The sequence below is a fragment of the Triticum urartu genome, chromosome 5, assembly GCF_003073215.2.
Source record: "Triticum urartu cultivar G1812 chromosome 5, Tu2.1, whole genome shotgun sequence".
NCBI lineage: Eukaryota > Viridiplantae > Streptophyta > Magnoliopsida > Poales > Poaceae > Triticum > Triticum urartu.
This window is the reverse complement of record NC_053026.1, coordinates 590,417,710-590,442,734: the sequence shown is the minus strand read 5'-3', so window position 1 is coordinate 590,442,734 and position 25,025 is coordinate 590,417,710. Positions and strand designations below refer to the sequence as shown.

The following is a 25,025-nucleotide window of genomic DNA, read 5'->3' as shown; positions in this document are numbered from 1 at the left end:
TAGACTGCTCCAATGACAAACGTTGAACGTGTTTAACGTACAATTAATATCATACCAAATATTGCACTAATCACACAATTAACACACAAATAGCATACCTAATATCCGTGTGGAATTAATATCTTCTCTATTCCTAATGGAGCAGTTGGTAGTCTCCGCCGGTCAATTTTCGTCCCACCAGAGACGGTTTATTTTGTCCTCGATCCCACCTCCCGCGTCCCTTCGGTTCCCACCTCCGTGCTCGAACCAGGAAATAAAAATCGGTATGCTTCCACTATGTCCAGTGCTAAACTCTCCGGTTCATCAAAAAAACTCGCGCCTGAAAATAATCTACGACGGTTAACCTCAAACGCCGCCGCCGATCCCCTCCCTCAAACGCCGCCGCCCGTCGCTGCCGCCCCCGCCACCTCCCGTCGCGGGCAGGCGGGAGGAGCCCTGCCCGGCCATGGCGACACCGCCGGCGGCCTCCTCCTCCCCCTCACCTTCTCTCCCTCTCCCAAGGGAGGGAAGGGAATGGAAGGGATTTGATTGGAGCGGTGGATCTGCGCCCTTGCCGTCTCTTCTTTTCTTCACCGATTCCAGGAGGAGATCGAAGTGGGAGGTAGACGAGCAGGAGCGCCGCGTCCGCGACAGCGATGAGCGACGACCCAGGTAACGCTATCTCCCTGCCGATGCCCCAACCCATCTTCTCCCCGTAGGCCTGTACTTACGCGCCCCCAGGTTCTCCTCTCCCATGGCAGGGGTCGGCGAGTGGCAACAGATGCGGGACACCAACTGGTGGCTCAACGGACAGCGAGAGGCGGGACACCAACTGGGCGCGCCTCTCGCGGCCGACTTCCACGGCGGCGACGTCGTTTACCTTGGCGCCTGCTTCTTTCCGACTCAGCGATCCCCGCGGGCACCGATGGACGGCGACGGGCAGCACGTGCGGCCGCGGAGCCGCGCGCTCCTGGCCGACGACGAGGATGACGGGACGTACGCCAGCGACGTGTACAGCGGCAACCTCGCCGCCACGGGCGGGTCTCGTGCTGGCCGGATCTTGGTGAGTTCCTTCCTTGTGCGACTTGGTTTGTTCATGGGTGTGAGATTGAGAGCAATTCTTCTTCCCTTCTTTCTGAATCTGCGGTTTCTAAACGATTGTTTGCGACCAAATGCAGGGGCGGTAGCAGTACTTGGTGCAGCGCCGCCGCGGCGACTACGGCAGCGTCGGGGTCATCGTCGTCCTCATCCGCACAGGGAAGCTGGACTGGGAGGCTTGCTGCTTCCGGTCGGCAGACGATGGCTATGACGCTATGCCCAGCACGACTGCTAACGCCATCACGGCCGGCACCACTGGTGAGAGCCTCCTTGGGCGCATGTCTCTAACTGCACTTTTGTTATGCAAGAAATTTTAGTCTTGATCCATCACTGGGATTGTTCATCTCTATTTTGTGTGGATAGGTTACAAGAAATTTACCCTACAAAAATCTTGAAATAAATTGGTATGTTGCTAGATAGGCTAACTAGCTAGGAAGCTGCGAGCTAGATAGGTTAACTGAAATTGTTTGACTTTAAAGTGTTACAGATCAGCTGCCATCAGTCATGTAAATAAGCTGAAAGGAAATCATGCTACTCTGATAACTGGATTCCTCTTTAATTTCGTGGTATGATCTTTTAGTACGTAGCAGACTAAAACCGAGTCTGAAAGTAGTCACTCTGTGCATTTTAAAACCGAACCAAAAAACCATACCGAAAATAAACCGAACCGAACCGATTTTATGGTTTTTATGGTTTCTGGTTTCGGTATGGTATGAACTTTCCATACCGATTTGAACTTTGGTTTTTATGGTATATACCGAAAAACCGAACGGTTAACCGAATAAACCGAAGTGAAAATAAATTTATATTTCTTGAGATGAACAACCGTACAAGTTGTCATTTTTCTTGTACATGAGTCAAATTCACTGCTAAGCACGTAAATTTTTCTTGTAACATAGTCATTTTTCTCTTTTTAAAATGCTAAGCACATCCATAACCATCAACAGATGAATCAATGCATGCATATATACTTATATATATAGTCATATACTGTTTGTGTAAAATAGTATGTGTTTTGAATCATAAATTTGCAAATTATTATTACGTCATTTTCAAATTCGCGTCAACTTTGGTTTTTATGGTATATGCCGAAACTATACCAAAATAATTTGGTATATACCGAAACCGAACCATATTTTATTTTCATACCGTATTTACCGAAGTATTAATACCGTACAAACCGAAAAACCGTATAAACCGAACCATGTAAACCGAATAAACCGAACGCACAGGGTGAGAAAGTAGTGTCAAATTTGGTGTAGACTCCACGTTCAGCAGTGGCCATGCAAGGTATTTTTTGTTGGGTGTGCCATTGTGTTTTTTGGAGCAATAATCCTACAGCTATTGGGTAAGATTTACAGTCCGTGTAGACGAGCCGTATGTCTTATTGTTAGTATCTCTACTCCTAATGTCTCATTTGGTAGTCTCCGTTCTACGGTTAATTTTCGTCCCACCTCTACTGGTTTATTTTCGTTCTCCATCACATACACACGTCTGTGCTTGCTTGCTGATGTGTGTGTGTCGATGCGTCCCTCACATGCTCTCCCGCCAGGCACCAGCAGCCGTTCGGTGTGCTCTCCGGGATGCTGCAGTCGAAGGGTCGAGCAGGAGCTATGGATGCCAGCAAACAAGCCTGTGTAGACGGCAATGCATGTGAGGGCTCACATCCTCATCCCCATCCCAATCTCTGACTATAATACTATAGATTAGATTATATGACATGCATTAGTTGCTTACCTTTGTAGCTGGCATGCACATACACCATCGTTTTCTGATAATTAACCATATTATTTTGAGTGATCAAGTTAAAAATTATATCATACTAATCTATTATGGTTGTGATTTTGTTATTATCCCGAAACAAAATACTGTACTGTAAATAAATCACAATTAGAGATTCTATTTTTGAGAGGTGCTATATGTTTTCTTTTCACAAACACATGCACCTTTTTATGTACTATGCATTTGCCATGTGATTTCTTTTGTGATGCTTATTTGCTCGTTTTTATAGTTTTATTTTATTTACCTTCTCTTACAGCAATCAAATCGGATGGAGAACATCACACAACAGGTAAACATTCTTGTATACTGATATTGAAAAATTACATCTTTGTTTGATTCAGATAGTTTTTAGCAAGAGGATGGATATACTGTGATGTTATTTCTAATTAATAATTTTTTGGCAAAATTTTATGATAAGCCTTTCTCCAGGACATAAAGAAAATGGTGGCACTTTGGGTTTTGCAGACGCCGCCTCGCGTAGGACTACGAACATGGGACGCTCGGTCGAGTTTTTCTTAACTCGTCAGGATTCTCATGCTGCAAATTTAGTAACGGGGCAAATTTTTGGGTGTCCTGATGTGTTTGCGGATTGATGAAAATTTGGCGAGGGAGATCATAAACCATCGCTCGCTGCAGCACATCAATTGTTGAATTCGTTTGAAGGAGCTGTCAATTGTTGAATTCGCTTGAAGGAGGTGTGTTTGCTCTCTGTTCCCTTGAGTCAATCACCATGATTTTACATTGAGACGATGTTTCTTCTTCAAAAGGGGATGATGAACAACATGGGAACAGGGAGGAACTTTACCCGCCTGTTATAGACTAAGCACTAAAAGCATGCTTGCATTCACTTTAGCTTGTTCATTCTGTTATAGGGCAGTGCTTTCGTTATGCGTATGATGCTTTCAGTTTATTGAAAGATTTGTTCCAAGGATAAATTCTGATCTTTTGAAACTATGTTTTTTTAGTGATAACCTTTATAAGTTGGACTGTTTATGGGCGATGGAAGTCTTGTAATAACCGTTGTTGTACATACGTTTATCATCATAAGAGAGATAATATATTCTTTTGATCCTCACAATTTTTTGCAGATGGAGCTCGTTTGGCTGAATTTGCTACTGAGTTGCCACATTTTGAGGGCCTGCAATTGAAGAATACAACACTTGAGATAACAATTGAAGAGTACTAGAGTAATAATAACTACTGCAAGAGTGATGTATTTTCTTTTTGTTGGAGATTTTCTGCATCTTTTATGGACGGTAACATTTGAGATAACAATTTGATGTGCTAACCATCAAGATCAACTTCGACATGTTTGGTCTCTAAAAGTTACTATTGACCATCATTGGTGCATCCTATAAGGGTATAGTCAGTACTATGAGTAACTTACCAGACATTGACTGTAGAAGTTGCTATCCAACTCTTGTGAAATCTAACCATGCTATTCATTTACGATACCTATACGTATGTGGTACACAATCTGAAATAGTAGAAGGGGAAAATAAAGCATTAATGTGGAGTATGTTCCAATGGAAATCTTCAGGAACACCTTGAAGGTAAGCATCATATGATCCTTCACGTCCATTCAATCTATGTATGATAGGTGCAATCGTCTTTTCAAATTCTATGTTACTGAGTTCAGATGTATGCAGGTCTGAGTGCAATTTTTCTTTAGTTCTCTGTGAGCTTAAAAATGCAACTGATGTGGCCCATGCAACTGAAATTAAAAACATGGAGAAGAATCATAAAAGATCTCGCTGAAAATGCCCTCGTTCTGCACTTCGTATGGACAGGCAGCGCCCTTTACCTTCGAAGTCTCGAAAAATGGTCTGGGTGATGCGGGTGCCTCAATGCTTGATGCCATGTTCTGTAAGAGGCCAAGGTACTATATTTTGTCCCTGATGCATAACCTGCATTGATTTTTTGTAAACTGTCCTTTTAGAGGCAATGATGAAAATGACTTTTGTGCATGAAACAACAAACCAGTTCAGTCTTTTTTATGCAGAGATCAAATTGATTTTTGTGCATAAAATTCTTCTTTGTGATACAAGGTCTTCTAATCAGTTTCTGCGCTATGCTTGAGGTACCAGAAAAGCATATGGGCATCAATTCGACAGGGTTTTGCATTATGTTTCATGCATATGTGCGCATAGACTCGATTCTTGTAGGTCCTGAATTACGTGCAACTTTATGTTATGGGTTAGATGAGTCAAGATCGATGATTGAACTTGTTATCATTCCAAGCAGCTCAGCTCACTGAAATCTGAAATCCAAATATGAGCTCAATGAATATTGATTGCCTCTAAAAGAAATGCTTAGGTTTTGATGTTTTTATTCAGTTTTATTTAGGGTTGAGTAGTTCAAATTTATTTTTTCAGGAATTTTTGTAGGGACCGTGTGTGTGGCACTTAATATTTGTCTTTGTGTCTTGTTTGTGCACTTAATATTGGTCTAATTTTTGTTGCATAGGTTGTATTTGGGTGTCCACGCGCTACAGGGAATTACTGTGCGGAGTAGTAAGAATTGATTTAAACGTAGAGCCTAGACTCGCACTCCATGAGCATCCATGGCCGGCGAGACGGGACCCTCGACCCTCGGCCTCTGTTGAGAAGGATCGTTCCACTGTGTCCGATTTGTAGTACAGAGCAATCTCATTCCTCTGAAGTTCCTATTGGGCAAAATGGGCAAGATGTGTTTGGTCAGTGGTGCTTTGTTTTTAGGCTATGGCTATGATAACTTGATGACACCCCTTTGTAGTACAGAGCAATCTCATGCATTTGTCCTCCATCTTCAGGAACATTTATTAGTGTACAATGGCCAAGCAATTGTTTAAAAAAATAAGAAACCTGGAATTGAATTGCTAAAACATGGAATTATTCTGCTTATTTGTAGGTTAATGTATGACTATCACGTTTCCCACCAAGTAAAATGTGCTATTTCACCACAAACACTGACGAAGTTAAGTTCAGTGCAGGCAAAATGGATAAGTCTGTAACTGGAACTCTGGATAGTTGATCCTCTGAATGGCGAAAAATTTATCAAAGTTGCTGAGGTTCAGGGGTCTGAAATTAATGTATTGATGCTTTGGGGTTCTTATCTTTTCATTCCCATGTTACAATGCTATGAGTGTAATTTGGTCTTAGTATCTATCAACTTTTCCCAGCTCAAAAAACAATATATTTTTCGCCAGGACAGAGCTCAAAATACAAAGACTGACTTTTCCTTGTCTAAATTTTACTGATATTAGCGTGTGTGTATTAGCTCTGATGTGTGTTCTAAAAAAATATGTAATATTTTCATGTTGCAGCCATTTGTGGATAGTTTAACTAAATGCCCAAAACCCACTTAGAGCTCCAAAGAGGTCTTGTTTTCTTGTACTATGGATTTAAGGTGATTCTCAAGAGGAACAAGTCGCCATGGACCGATGAGATCGAGAGACGGCTCCGCGGTTGCGTGGAGTGGTGGCTGAGAGGAGAGGCAACAACAACTCGTTGTCCGTGATGGCCCGAGCATTTGCGAGAGGGGATGGAGCGGGGGTTGCATCGTCACGGCCAGTTGCCGGAGTGGATGGAGTGGTGGCCGCACGGACGCGCTCCTGGAGGTGCCGGTATGCACCCTGATTTTGAGCCTGGGAGGTTCCTTGCTCTGTCCTATCCTCAAGGGTGTTCATCTACTTTGGTATCGTGCTCTGGAGTCAGGACGATGCACTAATGCAGGTTTGATTCTTTACTTTTTCTTTTGTTTTATTTGTATGCACATCCCTGAATTTTGTGTGTCGTGATTTAAATGTTGTCGTGTGTGCCATTGTGTCCTATATAATTATTCTATTGAAGCACCGCTGCAACCCAGATTGTTTATCAAATTGATGCAAGAAACAAACTAATACATAGAGAGTATAAATTTATTGCATTAATCTGTATATCCCTGCACCTAGCGATAGGTAGAGATGGATAAATTTTGTAGCTTTTTGATCCCGGTTTTTCCTATTGAAATTATGGATTTGGAAGCTAATCATGGAGTGTTTCGATTGCCTGCTTACGGAATCGCAATGAGCACAAGTCTGCAACCTTGAAGGAAAACCCGTTGCAACTGATGACATAATATTACGTCGCAACAAGAATGTATAGAGCTGCAGAGCTCTGTGGATCCTTCTCTTCACAAAAGGTGAGGTTTAAAGTTCATGTTTGTGCTTATTGAAAAACAAAGAAAGAGACGAGTTGCTTGATATATTGACAGGTATATAGTGTAACAAAAACACGCTTATAGTTCTAACATGAATTTGATTGACTTGGGAGTTGTGACATGCAAGTATTTTATGGTTGATAATTCTGTACTACTTGTTATATTGTATAAAAATAGTCTCTGGTTTCATCTTCTTTGATGACATATTTTCTATAACAATTGAAATGCATTATGCACCTGTTCTTTTTATTGTGGTTCCATATTTTTTCAAATTTATATATTCTCTATGAATAGTTACATAGATGCATGTTCTTAATCTATTTTAGATTTTTGTTCACCCGAAAATGCAGTATAGATCTGCCATTGACATTTTTTTGAAGCACTGGGTGAACATTGCCGAGATGCTGATAGGAAAAGCCTTTTTGTTTCCTCATAAAATGTTGCCCATCAGTTATTAAACTTAATGGATGCATGTTGTGGGCTTGATGACCATGTACACCTTTTTTAGTTAGAATTGTGTCTGCTATGGATCTATCTTGCTTAATACAAAGAACTCTGCATGCTTAGGAAACAAGAGGTAATGTAAACAATAGATTCTCTTGTGAAATTGCGATTCAGCCTTGGGGCGTGGATGGCGAGAAGCGGAGGCGTGTGCCTAGAGTAGCGGACCATGATGGATTGATGAGTTGATGTCACGTGACGTACTCACGTGGCGGCTGGTTAGGCTCCGGCGGCTGGAGCCATCATCGACCATGATGCCGTGCCAGGAGCACAAGGGCTAAGACGAGGACATGTTGGTGCCGATGAAATAAGGTTTATTGGGTCGTCCTCTTCCAGCAACATATTACACAATCTATTTAAGCCGATTGATTCTCTTTGGTACAAATGTCCCTCATTTAGTTGATGAAACTCTACCTTCATAAAATTAATTGAGTTGGGAACCATAATATATATACATCTATGACTGGTATCTATTTGGCTATATTAAACTGACAATTTATTCTTCTTACCGGAAGGATATGTCGTGAAGATGATTAATTCTACAAACTATACTGCTAATTCATCGGAAATGACTACCAACTTGTTTAATTCCGCATGTGCAGGTGCTGCCGGTTGATGGGGGCCTAACCATGAGTCTAACTGAAAGTGAACAGGAGCGATGTGCAGAAAAAAAATCTTAGCACATAGGCTGAATTTGTATAGTACTTCGAATTTATTAGGCAGTACCCCCTCCATTTGTATATCACTTCCGAATACTAGTTCGGGTTATTAGGCAGTACTATTGAATTTAAGGATTGATACTTGAAGATTTTAAAAGGTTACTAAATTTTGTACCAAGTCTACTGTTATGTATGGGAAGAACATGCGCTAAAATATTGATAATGCAAATGAAAGTGATCGTTTGATTATTAAATCATGCCATTAATAAGATAAGTTCTTGTCACTTATTTCTTCACAAATTTCCATTGTTCAGGTTCGGACTTGATTTGTTGAGCTATTTTAATTTATGTATGAGAGAAATGAAATACTTTATGAGTTGTATGTCGAAACTTTGAACAGTTCGTTGTGGAATAATGACGGTGATTTGGATTCTTAACTAATTTATGATAGGCTTCCCTTTTGGGGGCTCTCATTTGGTTTTATGTGCTTTTTTCTTACCAGATAGAAGATACTTAATGTTGGTATCCCAGAGTTTTACTTACTAGATATAAATAGAAATGAGACTTGTTTATTGAGAATTTTATCTGTAGTGTGTCAGTGCCCTCATACTTCTCACATGAAACCTTGAAGAAAAGCATAATGAATGATATAAAAATGTTGGTGGCGCGGAAAAAATATAAAGTCGAGGGTACAAAAGTATTAGGATCTCCGTATCGGCGGATGTAGTGGGTTGCACTAATTGCAGTTACTTCTTTGCCGTTATTTGTTGTTACTGCCATAGTTCATTTTTCATGCTTATCATACCTCATGAATACACTTGAGTGAAATTGGGGATAGTATATATGCATTCTTCCAGAGTTTCAAGAAGGATAGCAGAGAAATATTTCTTGGGGCTGTGACATAGCTGTGTGGTACTTCTACATCTGCAGCATTTACAGTTCATGTACTTACAGCTTAATGCAAGCATTGGGATTAGTTACAGATTTCCTTTGATTTAAATTTCTAAATCTATATTACTATTAAAAGAGCAAACATGAATTCATTTAAAGCCACACACAAAACTGTACACGGGACAACCGAAGCCCTCCGATTAAATCAACTTAAATAGATCCGACTGACCATATTACGTCAATGATATGTCGCTTGGATGAACGTCTGAGATCAAATGTTCTTCCTAGGAGACGTCTGCCAATAGTCGCGCCTCGCGTACCCAATCCCTGCGGCCCCGCCCGTAACTCCATGATTTCCGGATCCTCCCCACCTTTCTTTCTCTAGGCCCCAGGTCGAGAAGAACAGATCCGCAGCAACTGCCGCCGCTCCTCCCTTCCCCTCCTCCCGTGCGTGGCCATCTCATCCACCCCGAGTCGACCCCGCCTCCGGTCGCGGCGCACTCTTCTACAAGCCGCGATGACATCCTCGCCGGTCAGCCGCACCCAGCGCCCTCCTCCTCCCTTCTCTCTCCCTCTCCTCACTAATCTATCTCCCTGTCTCCGTTGGACCTTCCCTCGTGACTGCCGGCCTTCCTCCTCACTAGATCAACGACGGCGACGACCGGATCTCCCATGCTGCCATAGCTAAGACACACCGCGCATTTGCCCCACCTCCCAGCAAACGCCGCCGCCCCTTCCCTTCCGATCCACCTCGAGTCAACCTGTCGCCACCACGCACGCGAGCCACGGCGGGGGACGCGAGAGGAGGAGTTGCGGCTTCCTCCGGGCACACACGTGCCGTTGCAGTCGGCCTCTCCTGGAGCATCGGTCGCCGAAGCCGCCTGCCGCTCGGCTTCTGCCCCACGGGCGCCACGTCCAGGAACTCCCCTCCGCCGCTGCCGGGTGGGTCAAAATCACTGCTATCGCCGTGCCCCGCCCCATTCTGTTCATGCTCTGACGTGATCCTGATGCGCATGCACACATCCTTTTCTGTACAGAGTAATGGCCATTGGATTTGGATTTTGGGAGCTTCCAATCGTGGATGCTTGTTTCCGTATGGAGTAATGACATTTTTTAACTGACGGATTGATCCATGTAATTAGGTTTCTAGCTCAATCTTTCCATATAGTTGCATCGACTTATACTGAATTCTTTAGTGTCGCTGTATATAATATAGATATTCATGTACTGCTGGAATGTCCGGTCAATGTCTGGTCTATGTACAACCCTCTAAAATTCTTTTATATCTAAACATGTCTGAAACATCATTTGTCAAGACACACTGTTAGTTAATCAATTTAGTCTGAAACATCATTTGTCAGAACAAAATGGCTTGCAGGTGTTAAGATGTTAAAACGAAATTTTTTGCACATGCATGCATGTTTGTAAGTTGTAACCATAGTACCATACTGAAACGGAGCAACAACATTATGCTGAGGACATGAAACATGGACAACCCATTTTTAGTGGCAATACTTTGCGTAATCAACCAACATAGGATCACTCTGCACCAAGCAGATGGTAGTTCTAGCTGAGGAGGATACACCAAGAGAATCAACCAAGCAGAATTAAGCACCATAATTTTCTATGTACACACTTTGCTGTAAAAGATTTTGTACACGGCAGTGAAAGAGTTGAATATGAATAGATCTTTGGTGTCAATACTGACAAATAGAGCAGCCTATCATGAAAATGAGACATCTTTACTGTCAATTTTATAGTCATCAAGTGGTCCTACATTTCCTGATTGTTTGTGTGTTCCCGCTTGATTTATGTACCACAATTGATAATCTAATTATGATTTATCCGAGGATTTGTCCCAGTTCAACTCAGCATTTTACCACCATCAGATCTCTCCGTAGTCCTTTGATCACAGTTTTATTTGCTTTTATGCATCAGGTCTATCATTTAGCATTTCTCATTCATTGGCCCTTTGAACTTATAAGCATTGAATTCATGATTGCAGGATTGTCTCCAGGTGCAATAGTCGTTCAAGCACGTGCAGTTTTTGGGAGTGAAGTCCCAAAAGAATAGCTTGGTACTTCTGTGGTTGAGGTTTCAACAGATTGATTTCAACAGAGGGATGCTGGTGCAGTAACCATATCTATGGTAAGACATATGGAGTAAAATTAAGCGTTGATACCTTTTTTGTTCTACTGAAATTTTACTCGTCTAAAGGAACTTCGTATCATATACTAAGAGGAGAAATTGTATTCTTCAGTTCCAGACATTTAACAGTGATCTGAGAGGTTCTGGCGTGAACTACAAACTAATCTCAGCTATGTCTGAATGTAGTGCAAGGAATTCTGCTTCTTGCAGCTGTAGGACCATGAGATGTCGACGCTACACGATAGGGGACACCAAGGTCCCAGCCAAGTCAGTGATGTTGCCCCGACTCCCTATTTCTTCAGCTTGAGGAAGCCCTGTGGCAGCCTGACTCTCTTCTGCCTATTGTCGTCCTATCTGACCTGCTACTAGGCAACTACTACTACTCACGATTGATAGGTGAACCTTCTGATTCTCCCTTCCTGTTCTTCCCTTGTTGTTATCCAATTGCTCTTGATAATTTATTGATTCAATCAAATTTCATTGCAAAGCAAACTGTACCAGGCTTTTCTTCTTTCTAATGCTGTGTTAGTTCACATTAAGTTGTGAAATCCAAGTCCATACATTTAAAATTCTTCTTGTTCTAATTACACAAGTATTTTCTCATATTGTATTTTTTTTTCATTAACTAATGTTCATACAGGAAACCATCTCAGTAACCTGATATAGTAGTTAGTTTTGACATTAGACGCAACAACTTTGACATTGCTAATTTCCTCGTGTTTTTAGTAGGAAAATAAAATTTTCTAGCATTTCATTATGAGCTGCAAGCTCTGAAAACAGATGTATCTGCTCCTAAATTATGCTGTGTGGTTTCTGAATCATACATGCTGACATGCATTGGCAATCATTATTCAACTGAATTCCTTTTCACTGAAATAAGAACCACGTAATGCTTACGATTTAATCTGGTCATCTAGACAACTAAATGGGTTAATATTATGCTTAGTATCCTTTGGCATATGTTTTGCAGGGAAGAAAACCCTTCACTATTTATCTTTTGGCTTCCTGCTGTTGAGTTTTAGGTTGTCTGCTAATACTTTTAAGTCTTTCTTACACTCAATTTCAGATGCTATCTTGCGAACGACTGAGCAGTCTCGGCTATACTTTAACCCAGACATCAAAGAAGCAAATAGCTTGATATATGGTACATACATGATTACCAAAGCCTTGCTATTTTTTTACCTTGACTAACACAAAGGTTGCAAAATGTGTAGGTTCAGGGAGCTCCGACGCTTGCTCCGACCAAAGAAGTTTTTCACACTGGCACATAGTGGCATTGGCTGAGGTGTTTGTAACAAATTGTACAGATCTTGATTAATTTTTGCTCTGTTTTTTCCTCCCCCTTATACCATACTATATTAATGAAAATTTGACCATAGAACTATTGTTGTATGGTTTGTGGTTAAACAAAAAGAGCCAGCAAGGAGGTGGAGTTTGCGAAGCACACGTTCGACCATGACAACCCCAAGCATGTGTCCCCATACCTGATGACGAGGCGACCAGGTGAATACCACTCATGAGATGTGTGAGCTCTGGCGAAGAGCATGAGTAGAAGCATAGAACACATTTGTCATTAGGGACTCGCGAGGATGTTGTTGCAACATACGGGCTCATTTACTTAAAAATAAACAGATTTCAAAAGACATGTGTTATATTTGAGAGACGTGCATTGCACGTGCACGCTTACTAGTGTTAACAACAATGACAACTTGTGACATGCCTAAGTTTAATTTCCATTGAGAGAGAGTGGGCGATGGATTATGAGATGGAACGAAATTAAAATGCAACTGATCTGGCCATGGCTGGTTGTCACAGAATCCTTGTGATCTGTTCTACTTTGACTTGGAATGTGCGGCTATGATAATGTAAGTGATGAGTTTTTTTTCCCGGATCTTCTATGGGAGGTCAGTCAGAGGTGAGTTGTAGACCAAGAGCTGGTGGGCAGCAGGGCATGCACGCGCACAAAGAACAAATCTGAACTACGCCCCTGCTTCTATTGGTTTCTACATAGAGCGTCTAGCTTAGAACTTAGAAATTGGTCGCTGTCAAGGTCGCCAAGGTGGTCTTACAGCACCGTCGTGGGGATTTCTCGTGATTTTATGTAGGCAAGCCGCAAGCGGTGGTGGTGATTTGCTGGGTGGTGTTGCTGCTTTGGGGAGAGACGATGGTCCTGTTGTGGGGATAGCCAACGGCAATACATTGACTACAGACTCATCGCAGACTCGTAATGAACCTGGATGCAGTGAGCCTGATTCGTGGATCGATGGCGGGTCTTGACGTTGTTAGAGTTTGGATTGAATGGTTGTGGGGGGTGGTGTGCTTGGTTGGGTTCCCATGGAAGAATGTGGCCTCCCGGTGGATCTGGTCGTGGCCATCACAGAGGACATTGTCGCCCTTCCCCGAGGAGCAAGGATAGTGCAGGCGGCAGCAGGGGTTAGAGGTAGATGCGGGGAGGGATGTCGGCGTCTGCTCGAGGTCATCGTGATGAAAGTCTTGATGACCCGTCTTTATCAATGAAGGTGAAAGAGCATGAAGTCGAGATTGGATAGGAGTTTGAGTTCTTGTTGGTCCCGGATGGTTCCCACTTTAGGCTCCGTTCGGTTTGCAGGGAGAGAGAACTAAGGAAAGAAAAACTTTGTAGGGATATGGCTGATGGCTACCGGATTGCCATGGAGTCTAGAAACACGGGAACCAAAAAAATTAGACTGTTCATGTTGCAGGAAGATACGCCTATGAAGCAGTACATGACCACAATATTTTATGTCTTTTTGAGTGGAGTACAATGCATGCATGAAGTTTTTTATTGAACTGGTCACCGGCTCGCCTCGGGCTTTCGTCAAAACATGAGATCCGACTGGATTCTATCTTTCAAGCAAAATCAATACGAGAAGGCCTTGTTTCATTTGAAGTATTCTTCATGCTTCCTGTGAACCGAACACCACCAAGGCAAAATTTTCTATGGACGACAGTTCCATTAAAAGTCCTACATATTTCCTGTGAACCAAACGCACCCTTAGAGATGTATTTTTTCACGTGCCAGGTTGATTCTAAAATGGATAGGGGCTTTTCTGCAGAAGTGCATGCCGAACAAAAAATATGACCTCCCTTTATTAGTAGGATAGATGTCATATTCTTTGTTATTGTTGGTTCGGTGAAATTTCCTAATACTTGATTGTTGCGCTGCTAATTAGAGCATCCAAGATTCACCCAAGATGAGAGGATGATAAATGAAAGATACTGATATAAATTTTGAAGAGCCCGTGGCAACGCACGGGCGTTCTACTAGTATTGCCTAAATATTAACGTGCGTCGCACGTGCGCATGTACTAGTTATTTTTAGTAACACAAGTGATGTGATCCATTAGTACCACCTCGCCTATTCGAACGCATTGAAATGGAAGGGTAGCTCCGCCTGTAAGGTAGAGACTGTTGGTTCCGTGTTTTGTCAGAGCGGACTTGGCAAATTCGGCTCCTCAAACGCCCACATACCCGCTGGGCATGCTCGCGGACCCGGACGGCCCCTAATATCTTCTGTTTGGTATCTATATATCTCAAATTCGGACTCTTAAATCCAAACAAATCCATACACGTCCATCATACACGTCAATGTTGTACGTAAATAACAAATGTTGGTGCCGAAAATACATAGTTCTTACATAAAATTTATGTTAAGTGCACAACTTAAACATTAGCTCTTTGGTTTCCATTGTGGATTCACATATGCTCCACAAATATCATTGAGTAGCTGCGTGTGCACCTGATGATTGCAAAGATTCTGATGCATCTGTAGAAAGTTCATAAACTGATTTGTATCTTGATCTTCCGGGATTTGAACTTGTTCTCCGGACGCTTCAAAATCATTGGTTTGGGCAACATCATCACCCTCATCCTCGACAATCATATTGTGCAAAATAACACAACACTCTAGGCGCAGAGGCTCGGAACGGCTATGGAACGCGCGCGGCGGCGGAGCTGCGAGACGGACATAGGAGGAAGAAGAGAGGAGAAAGCAAATGAATCTGATAGGTGAAGGGATTGGATTTGTTAGAATTTGAAGTGGGTAGGCTTGTCGGTTCCGACGTGGCAGACACGCCCAGGCGAGCCCGGGAGCCCCCATATCCGCCCTAGATTTAGGCTAGATACGAGGGGTACCGGTCAGCCCGGGCGTTTGAGGCGCCCATCTAGGTCACATTTTCGCGACCGGTTAGTGACAGGACCACCCGCCGGGGTGTTTGAGGTAGGTTCGGGGCATCCAGATGTAGATGCTCTCACTTGGTACTGGTCCACCCCTCATGACCGGAAATATAAATTGTCCCGCACCTAAATAAATATATAAATAATAATTAAACCTTGTCAGACCCGTTGGTTTCCCAATAGGGTCGGGTTAACCATTGGGTTCGGGTGTGGGTCTATGTCTAGACCCATGGCTAGGGTCTTGGGTGTAGGGAGGACCCATAGTGTTCTACGGCATGTGTCTGGTAGAGGTCGACCTGACCAAACCTGACCCGATTTGTGCAGTGTTTCAGATCACCGTTAAGTGTGCGCTAACTCCCAAACAAAGGACGATGTGGTAGTGGCCTCGGGGTTGAGGTGGACCCCCCCCCCCCACACACACACACCACAGTTGGGGTAATGATCTTTGGTGGGAAAATGTCTTACCCTTCCGCTAGCGCTATCTCGGTGTAGCAGGGAGTACTGGATGACATGAAAACCGAAAGATTCATCATCCAGATGGTGATTAGAACACAATTTCATATCCAGGGTTAAGACTCTTTTTCTGCTTGATTGATGGACTCATCAACAAGAAATTTGTGTCGTTATTTTGTTGGAGGAGACATCTCCTTAGTGATGTGTTGGCCTTGAGTGGTTGGTCCCGGTAAACAGGATGAAAATCCTTGTCTTGGCCATCTTTGGCTGGACATAGCGAGGCTTTACTCCTTGAAGGTGTTGTTGTGGAAAAAGTCGACTTAGTCACACCTGCTAAATTCATATCTTGTAATGATTATGCCATAGTTACCTATGTTATATACTCCGTTGTTGCTGATTTTAATCTTTACTATTATAAAAATCTAAGTTGGTGATCATGGTATGCCTGCCATCTTGTGTTTAGGATCATCGGATGTGTATCTAACACACAACACAAAGCAATCTTTGCAATTTTACAGAAAGACGACTGCTTCACGTCATACATTTGCAGACAGTCCCTCCAAGTCCCATCTCTCCCCAACTCATCCAAATCCATCCAGAAGGCGCTGGAAGAACAATCAGCCGGCGGCACTGGAATAGATCTCGCGTGATGGCCGCTGCTGACGTCCTCCACCCCCATGCCTCTCACGCCTGCTCTCATCATCCCGAGTACCCACCACCACAAGCCCCTCCTTATTGCCATCTCCCCCGCCCCCTTTTGCCCATCTCCTTTGGTGCCGACCTCGGCAAGCACGTACGCCGCCGATGACGTTCATCCGCCGACACATCCTCATGTTATGCCGCAGCACAACCGCCGAACATCTCCACCACGCCGCCCTCTTCAGCGTCATCCCCTCCACTCCACCATCTCCTACTATTCCACTCCCGCAAGTATGCCACTGCCGCCGTACGTGCCCTGACCCGTCTCTTGGTTCCTGCTTCCTTTCTTGCTGCAGTAGCCCCACCACCCACCGATACCACCTCATCCTCTTCCTCATCACCATCTCCTCTGTCCGCTCCCCATATCCTCCGATGCCGACCTCTAGAAGTACGCCGCCGGCTGCGCCGCCACCTACTACTACCCCGTCCCTTTCAACGCACTCTATGGCATGTTCTGGTGTGATGGACATGGACACGTGCTCTGCTCAGCTACTGCCTTTCCTTACCAAACCTCACCTTGCCCATCCGCGCGCCAAGGTGGAACTATCTAGAAACATGTCATGTAGCCAAGTAATCGAGTGGGCGAGTAGATGAGATTCACTCTACTCGAACCACATCCCAAGAAGCCAACATGCGCTCACATTTCAGATCAAACAGTGTAAGGAAGTGGGATTCACTACCCGTCGCCTTCTGATCTCCTCTGTCAAGAAACAAGGTATGTTGTAAAAGCTACTATATATCTCATCAACTCTTGCTTCGTCTCTGTAGGCAAATGTAGCTTAATGCGGGCCTTGATTTATAAATGAATTACAAGTGTTGCATGAAAAATATGAACATGAGTGCATGTTCTAATATTGTGTTAAAAGAAGTCTATTTTTTATATCCCAAAATTTACTAATGATCTTAATAGACGACTCTGCTTAATGCATTATGCATCTTGTCAATGTATTTAATTTTCCCACTGCAAGTTGCAAGTTGTTACCCTTATTGTTAGGTTAGCTTGTTGTGATAGTCTCTTGCGGAATGTTGTGAAATTCCATACTTAACTAGCAGAGTGCCCATTGCATTGCCATGGAACAACTAATAGGTGAAAAGGACACGCGTCAAAGGATTCCATTTAACTGCCACGGAAAAGCAAATGGATGTAAAATACATATGTCCAAGGGTTCTATTTAACAAACACATCCAAATGGAGCATAAGGTATTTTTGGTCCAGCATCAATTATTGTTCGCGGAGAGCCTTTGCCAAAGAATGCTTCATCTCGAAGGATGGTTTGTATTCCTAAAGTAGTTATTCATAAAACAGCTAATACCTTCGATGGAATGTAAAAATCCAATGTCATAGCAGGATAATCGTTTACGGATAATAGATATGCGAATATCAAGTACTATCTTTTCTACTTAAATTTTGAAGTATTCATAGAAATAATATGATCAATGCAAAAAATAGTTCTTCTATATGAGTGTGAATGCGATTTTTATGAAGCCATTACAGGCTTATTGCATTGTTGATTGCAATTTTTTCTTAGAGATATCACACGCTTATTGTACTGCATATTGAATAATTTAGATATAAAAAGTTATAGAAGCTTCTAAAGTACTAAACCCAGAGGATCGGAATCCAGTTGAGCTCCATTACTGATTAAGTTATTGAACTACATCCTACAGGAAACATTAGAGATCATATGACCATTTCTTCCTGATGCTAAACCCAGAATACTCTATTCCAACATAAGTTGATCAAGTACACCCTTATCTAATACCCGAAAAAATCAGAGAGCAGTAAAACATTTGTTCCTGATGCTAAATGCTCCTTCGGGTTGTCGGTTCGATCAATTGTATCAATTTTCTTATCATGTTAGAGCCATCATGTCCTGAGATTGCCAACCGAAGTACTTCTCAACCCAACGATAGATAATTAACCTTCAGTTGGCAACATTTAAACATGCCTATAGTGTGACCTTTACATCTACTCAACACATTATTCCAAAAGCCTAGGATTGATCAACTCGCATAAAAGAGACTGGACATAATTGGCACTTTCTTTGGGCCAACAAGTAGCCTTTTCACTTCTATGTGTTTTCTCTACCTTGGTTTGTGCTTGATCTGCTTAAATGTTGTGTGCCTGGCTGCTTGCAGCTTCCACTAGTCAGAGATGAATGACAGCAAGGGAGTAGCAGCAGTTGGTAGGCTCAACCAAGGACTTGGAGACTGTAAGTTAATTGGTCTGATACCGTGGTATTAGATACCCTTATGCAAGAATAGCTTATTAAAATGATTTGGCATGACTTATATTTCTGTAGTTGTATTAGTGAGCAACCATCATGTGCGGAGTAAGATTGTTGCAAGTTACTGATATTTGTGTTGTTTGCCCGATGAGGTCTCGACTGAGGAATTGTTGTATGAACCCATGTATTTATGATCTACCTTTGTTTTTTTCTTATTTATGGACCCAAGTTTTCCTTTCATCCACTCGTGAGTTTACTTTTTTCTGGCAATTTTGGTGATGTTATCATGTGGCGACATCAGATGCTTAGTCAATTCTGATATCTACTCCTATAAAAAAAATCAGTTGGTTGTGATGGTGTGTTTGCCTCTACATTTCTATGAGCTTTTATTTTGGGTTTTCAGATAACCAACCAATAGAACAAACCACATTCAACCATTTCCTCGATTCCTCATGCTAGAATTCTAAATATATTTCTGCTTGGATCCTAAATTTAGTCAACGATGTTTCTATACATGTTTATAATTAAGAAACCAGTGGGTGTATGGTTCAGGGTTCAAAAAATAAAATCAATTTTGCAATATATTTCTAGACATGTTTTATCTTTTGTAGCAAGGCACGGGCAACTTACTAGTCAACTTCAATAAAGATGGTTCCCTCAGCCAGAATTAATTTTGATCAGAGGGAGTATATGAAATTATAACCAATTATACATATACGTAAATTAATTTAGCACATATGACACGTGAATCTCAATGTAAAATCAATAAGGCTGGCCACAATGGGCAAGAACATAAGCTAGTAACTTACACACTTTCCTAGACTATATTACTACCTTCATAGTGGGTATGAATATCTATGTAGTGTCATGCAACGATGTATTTATTAGGTTATAGACTCATTGTTTCTTGGAGTGTGATGTTCCGGTAACTTAGCTAGTTACCACAAGCACCTTTCTCTTCATTAAATATGTGCCACATAAGCAAAGTTGTATTGGAGTGTGTGATGTTACTTCTAAGTTCCTCCCTATTGTGACCAGCCTAACATATGACTTAGATGTGCAATACTTATAACACATCTAGATGTGCTTTAGCAAAACTGTTTAGCATAAATCTTATCTTCGGTAATTACTTTCACAAAAACAATACGTAGAGAAGGCGTTTCCCACACATGCTGCGGGTTACCGTGTTTATATGTGCTAGGTTGAATCGTTTAACTCGTTGTTTCATCTCTGGCCAAAAGGACAAAAAAAATAGTGTAGGCGTGTAACAAACAAAATACCACTCATCATCAACATGAAAAGAAGCCGATCATGCATATGAACAACGTTAACATACAGCAGTATCGTCATCAAATTACCATGTACATATAACCTGATGCATCATTATCACCGATCGAATCCAGCATTCAAACTCGACAATTAAAATTACAGGACGTCCATCATCATCGCCACCCGCCAATAACTACCGGTCGATGAACTAGCACGTACGCATATACGACGTACGAGATTAGATGTCGAAGGAGTTCTTGCCGGTGAACTTGACCTCGATGGGGCTGACGTTCTTGCCGATGCTGCGGAAGTTCTGCCCCACGCCCTGCCTGCCGGCGTTGACCTTCTCCGGGTAGACGCCGTCCTTGGGGTGGAGGTACTGCACCTCGCCGTTGGGGAAGACGCGGTAGAACTGGTAGGCGATCTTGTACTTGGAGCGGAGGCGGTTGCCGAGGGCGAGGCACTGCTCCTTGCGGGCGAGCTTGAGGAGGTTGGGGCCCTCGCGCATGATGGCGGCGCCGCCGGTGGGCATCTCGAACACCTGCTCCTTGGGGGAGGTCCAGGTGATGACGTAGAACTCCTCGACCTGGGCCTTGCGGAGCAGGCCGCCCGTGCTGCCGCCGAAGATCGGGGACGGGGTGGACGGGTCCAGCTGCGGCGGCACGAAGCCCGCGGGCGCGGGCTCCGCCGGCGGCGCGGCGGGGGCGGGGGTGTCCGGGGCCGCGGCGCAGAGCGGGGCCGGGCCGCGGGCGGAGGATGGCATGGCGAGGGTGGCGGGGCGGGGCTTGGCGGAGGGCGACCAGGCCGCGGTGATGAGGTGGCGCGTCGCCGCCGAGGCTTGCGTGGCCATGGCCATGGCGGTGGCGCTCCAAGCTCGGTGGTTCTTGGCGAGAGAGGAGATGGGGAGAGGAGCGGAGGCCACACGCGCGCGCGGGAGATGGAGTGGTGTCTGGTGGGTGATGGGCAGGAGAGCTAAGCTAAGAGGTACGGGGGCTTGGGGTGGAGAGGGTGAGGGGAGTGGATAAGGTGATATGGCGATATGAGGCCGGCCAATGGGGAGTGCCGATTTTGATACGGCCGGGGTCTCCGCACCGCCGCCACACACATATGCAAAGCAGACGCACGGCCGGGTCCCGGATGCCAATGACATGGCATGCAGCGGCCACGCGACGATCGATGTTCGGATCACTCTCCACGAGTCCACGGGTCGTATGTTCCGTTTACGTTCATGGGGCGACGGGCGAAGCAAGAAAAATGCACCGGCGGTGCCACATTTTCGTTTTACGGAAACGATAAATCCCAAACATTCGGTATTTGACTATGGCAAAACAAACGTTTTTTATGATAATTTTAGTGATGCAAGGATGGCAAGTTTAGTTGACACGCACGGTAATTTTCAGGCAAAAAATACACTAAGCATGGATTTACCATGCTTACCAACTAAACTTGCATTCTCGTATCATTAAAATTGCTACAAAAATGTTCATTTTTTCATGGTCAAAAAAATAACGTACAGGAGTTATCGGGGTCCTTTTTTAACATAGTACAGACGCAGACGTTCATACATACGCATATAAACTCACCCATATGAACGCACACATGCACATCCTATCCCTATGAGCGCCTTCTATAGACTGAGTAGTGAGTAGGCACATCATCTTGAGATTGACGAAGTCACCATAGACGCCTCCATAGTCGACGGAAATGTCTCCTCTCATTGAACGAGTATCGCCGAAAAGTCTGGAATAAATCCAAAAAAAATGTGAGCACCAATGTCAAGTCTCGGACTTGAACCATGGTGAGCTGGTTCCACCACAAAGGACCTAACCATCTGACCTAGGCCCGGTTCGCAAGTTTCTGAATATAACAGTGTCACATTTCTAAATATAACGGTGTCACAAGTTTTTTTTTTGAAACAATAGGTCTCTCATTGATATATATACATTAAGGCCCTCCTTTGGTTTGGAGGTATGTAGGAATTCTATAGGAAAAATTCCTTTAGGGTCTTTTGATTTGTATGATAGAATCATATTTGCATGGAGGAATTCTACCTACCATCTACATTCCATGGGAAAATAAATATTAGCCTAGCCTTAATGGGAAAATTCCAATGATGTTAACCAAATGGGCATATCTTTTTTCATTCCTATTCATAGGATTTGAGATATAGGTCATCTCATTTCCTTGATTTCCCTATTCCTATAACTTTTCTACCCTATGAACCAAATAAGGAGCCTCCTTTGGTTCATAGGAATTTCGTAGGAATTGTGAAGGATGTGAATTTTGTATGGAAAAAAATATCATTTGGAGCCCTTTTGTTTGTAGGAATGGATCCTTATTCATATGTAGGAGAGGAACCAATCTTTCACATTTAAAAGAAAAAACATTAGATTAGGCTTAGTGGAAAATTCCTATCCTATGCATCAAACGACATCTTTTTCCCTATAGGAATTGAGATAGATGTTATCTCACTTCCTAGATATTCCTATCCTATGAACAAGGGAGGCATAAAGGAACTGAAACGATGAGTGGTAATCCAGAGATGATTCCAGGTTCAGCGTGCATATTTTCGTTGTCAAATGACATTCAAGAGCTCATGGGAAGAAAAAATCGAATATACACCGTGTTTCTTTAAGTTTCTTTGGCAGTCAATCTTTTTTGCCATGACCTCCATGAATGTTATTTGACCACACAATTTGCACTCAGCTACCTCACCCAAGCATATTGAACGCTTAAAATATTCAGATTTTTTCGATATTTTTACTATTTTCTTTGAATTTATTCATGAATGAGTGTAAATGATCCCGGGCTCCGAATCGTGCTCTCAACAATGAGCCTCTTATCATCAAAGAGGGAAAAACATAGTTTTTACTCGGATAACTTGACAGTGGCATGCAACGACCACACAAATGGTGTTAAGGCATATCTCTCTCGAGGTAATTTTGGTGATTGATGACAACATGTTTGCGGACTAATCATGTGCTTTGAGTAGTTCACAGATTCATCCTTGGCACGAGACGTTTTCTTCCCTTCGGAGTGTCGTTCAAGACGGTGTAGCTCTTTCGTTTCTCTTTTGGTGGACTAGTTGCGTAGAGGGCACCGTACTATCAAGAGGGGGTCCGCTGGGGTATTGCATGGGTGGAATCAACACGTACACGTCAGTTTCTCACCCTCCAAGCTCTTCCACTTCATTGGAGAGATCTCTTCTCTTTTCTTTGTCCTGTCTGGGTTCCAGCGGTAGTACCGCGCAACCCAGCGGTAGTACCGTTGAGGAGTCACAAGCGGCAGTACCGCTCCGCAGCGGTAGTACCGCCCGTGACTCCACAGCAGTACTACCGCTGGCCTGCCTGGCACCACCGCCTTGTCCTCAGCCTCGATGGAGAGATCTTCTCTCTCTTCTGTGTCCCAGCGGTAGTACCGCACTACCAGCGGTAGTACCGCCGAAGGGTCACAAGCGGCAGTACCGCTCCGCAGCGGTAGTACCGCCTGTGACCCCGCAGCTGTACTACCGCTGGGCTGTCTGGCTCCTACCGCCTCGACTCGAGGGCTCTTTTTCTCATGTCGGGTTTTGCGGCACTAGTTGCGGTTGTAGGGACGGTAGTACCGTTCCGGAGAGGTAGTACCGCCCTTACCACCGCGGTAGTACCGCGCTGGGTTCAGATCCCTGCTGCTCTTCTCTACGTGGCAGTACCGCTCGCTGGAGCGGCAGTACCGCTGGCTCAGCGGTAGTACCGCCCCCATTAGCGGTACTACCGCCTTGTGCGGGGCTGGTTGGTGGAGCAACGGTTGGATTGTTGCCCCCACTATAAAAGGGGTCCCCTTCTTCTCCTTTGACCCACCTCTTCCCCCTCAAGCTCCATTAATGCTCAAGCTCCATTAAATGCTCCAAGCTCCATTTTCGCCTGATCTATCTCTCTAGCCAATCAAACTTGTTGATTTGCTCGGGAGTGGTTGAGAAGGCCCCGATCTATACTTCCACCAAGGGATTTTCGATTCCCTCACTCATCCCTAGCGGATCTTGTTACTCTTGGGTGTTTGAGCACCCTAGACGGTTGAGATCACCACGGAGCCATAGTCCATTGTGGTGAAGCTTCGTGGTTTTGTTGGGAGCCTCCGATTAAGTTGTGGAGATTGCCCCAACCTTCTTTGTAAAGGTTCGGTTGCCGCCTTCAATGGCACCAATAGTGGAATCATGGCATCTCGCATTGTGTGAGGGCGTGAGGAGAATACGGTGGCCCTAGTGGCTTCTTGGGGAGCATTGTGCCTCCACACCGCTCTAACGGAGACGTACTTCCCCTCAAAAGGAAGGAACTTCAGTAACACATCCTCGTCTTCACCGGATCCACTCTTGGTTATTTCTTACCTTTACTTGTGCAAGCTCTTTAGTGTTACTTCTTTTGCTTGCTTGTATGCTTGTTGTTATTGCATCATATAGGTTGCTCACCTAGTTGCACATCTAGACAACCTACTTTGATGCAAAGTTTAATTTGGTAAAGAAAAGTCAAAAATTGGTAGTTGCCTATTCACCCCTCCTCTAGTCAACCATATCGATCCTTTCAATTGGTATCAGAGCCTCGTCTCTTTATTAAGGACTTTACCGTCCAAAGAGTATGGTTGATGCCGTAGACGGTGTGGAGGAACACTCCGGTGTGAATCTGACCTCGTCTACGGGCGATGGGGGAACCTCGGTCTCTTGTGAGGAGTTCAATGTGGCCTTGGAGACATTGAAAACCTCCATGATGACCGAGGTTGAAAGCATGTTTACTAAATTTCTTGAGGGGCTTAAACTATCCACCGCACCGTTGAAAGTGGGTGACCCCACCGACAAGGTGACGGATGCTATCCCCGACAAGGGGGAAGCTAGTAGTGAAAAGGCTCCTTCTTCTAGTGGTAAAAATGGCACCGGCATCTTTGCTCATGTGGAACCACCACTTGTTTATGGTGG

The 25,025-nt window shown here is 43.8% G+C and overlaps 1 protein-coding gene and 2 long non-coding RNA genes across 12 annotated transcripts; 2 read left to right on the top strand and 1 right to left on the bottom strand.

The window, feature by feature from the left end:
• Positions 1-356: 356 nt before the first annotated feature.
• LOC125511021 lies at positions 357-8,452 on the top strand. Of its 8 annotated transcripts, XR_007284861.1 has the most exons (13): positions 357-651; positions 721-1,042; positions 1,158-1,335; positions 2,630-2,730; positions 3,116-3,148; positions 3,278-3,554; positions 3,948-4,412; positions 4,509-4,738; positions 5,831-5,929; positions 6,164-6,572; positions 6,864-7,020; positions 7,606-7,851; positions 8,142-8,452. It is a non-coding gene; the product is annotated as an uncharacterized LOC125511021 (long non-coding RNA). The 8 variants fall into 8 exon arrangements; XR_007284862.1 differs by lacking the exon at positions 5,831-5,929 and having other exon boundaries at positions 741-1,042; XR_007284859.1 differs by lacking the exon at positions 5,831-5,929 and having other exon boundaries at positions 3,325-3,554.
• Positions 8,453-9,410: 958 nt separating this feature from the next.
• Positions 9,411-12,618, top strand: LOC125511020. 3 transcript variants are annotated; one of them, XR_007284856.1, is made up of 6 exons: positions 9,411-10,031; positions 10,127-10,223; positions 11,095-11,237; positions 11,424-11,633; positions 12,304-12,381; positions 12,452-12,618. It is a non-coding gene; the product is annotated as an uncharacterized LOC125511020 (long non-coding RNA). The 3 variants fall into 3 exon arrangements; XR_007284854.1 differs by having other exon boundaries at positions 9,412-10,223; XR_007284855.1 differs by lacking the exon at positions 10,127-10,223 and having other exon boundaries at positions 9,413-10,031.
• A 7,488-nt stretch (positions 12,619-20,106) lies between these two features.
• LOC125511019 (photosystem I reaction center subunit II, chloroplastic) lies at positions 20,107-21,058 on the bottom strand. Its single transcript, XM_048676306.1, has one exon. The coding sequence runs from the start codon at positions 20,934-20,936 to the stop codon at positions 20,319-20,321; it is 618 nt and encodes a 205-aa protein (XP_048532263.1). The 5' UTR covers positions 20,937-21,058; the 3' UTR covers positions 20,107-20,318.
• Between the last annotated feature and the right edge of the window lie 3,967 nt (positions 21,059-25,025).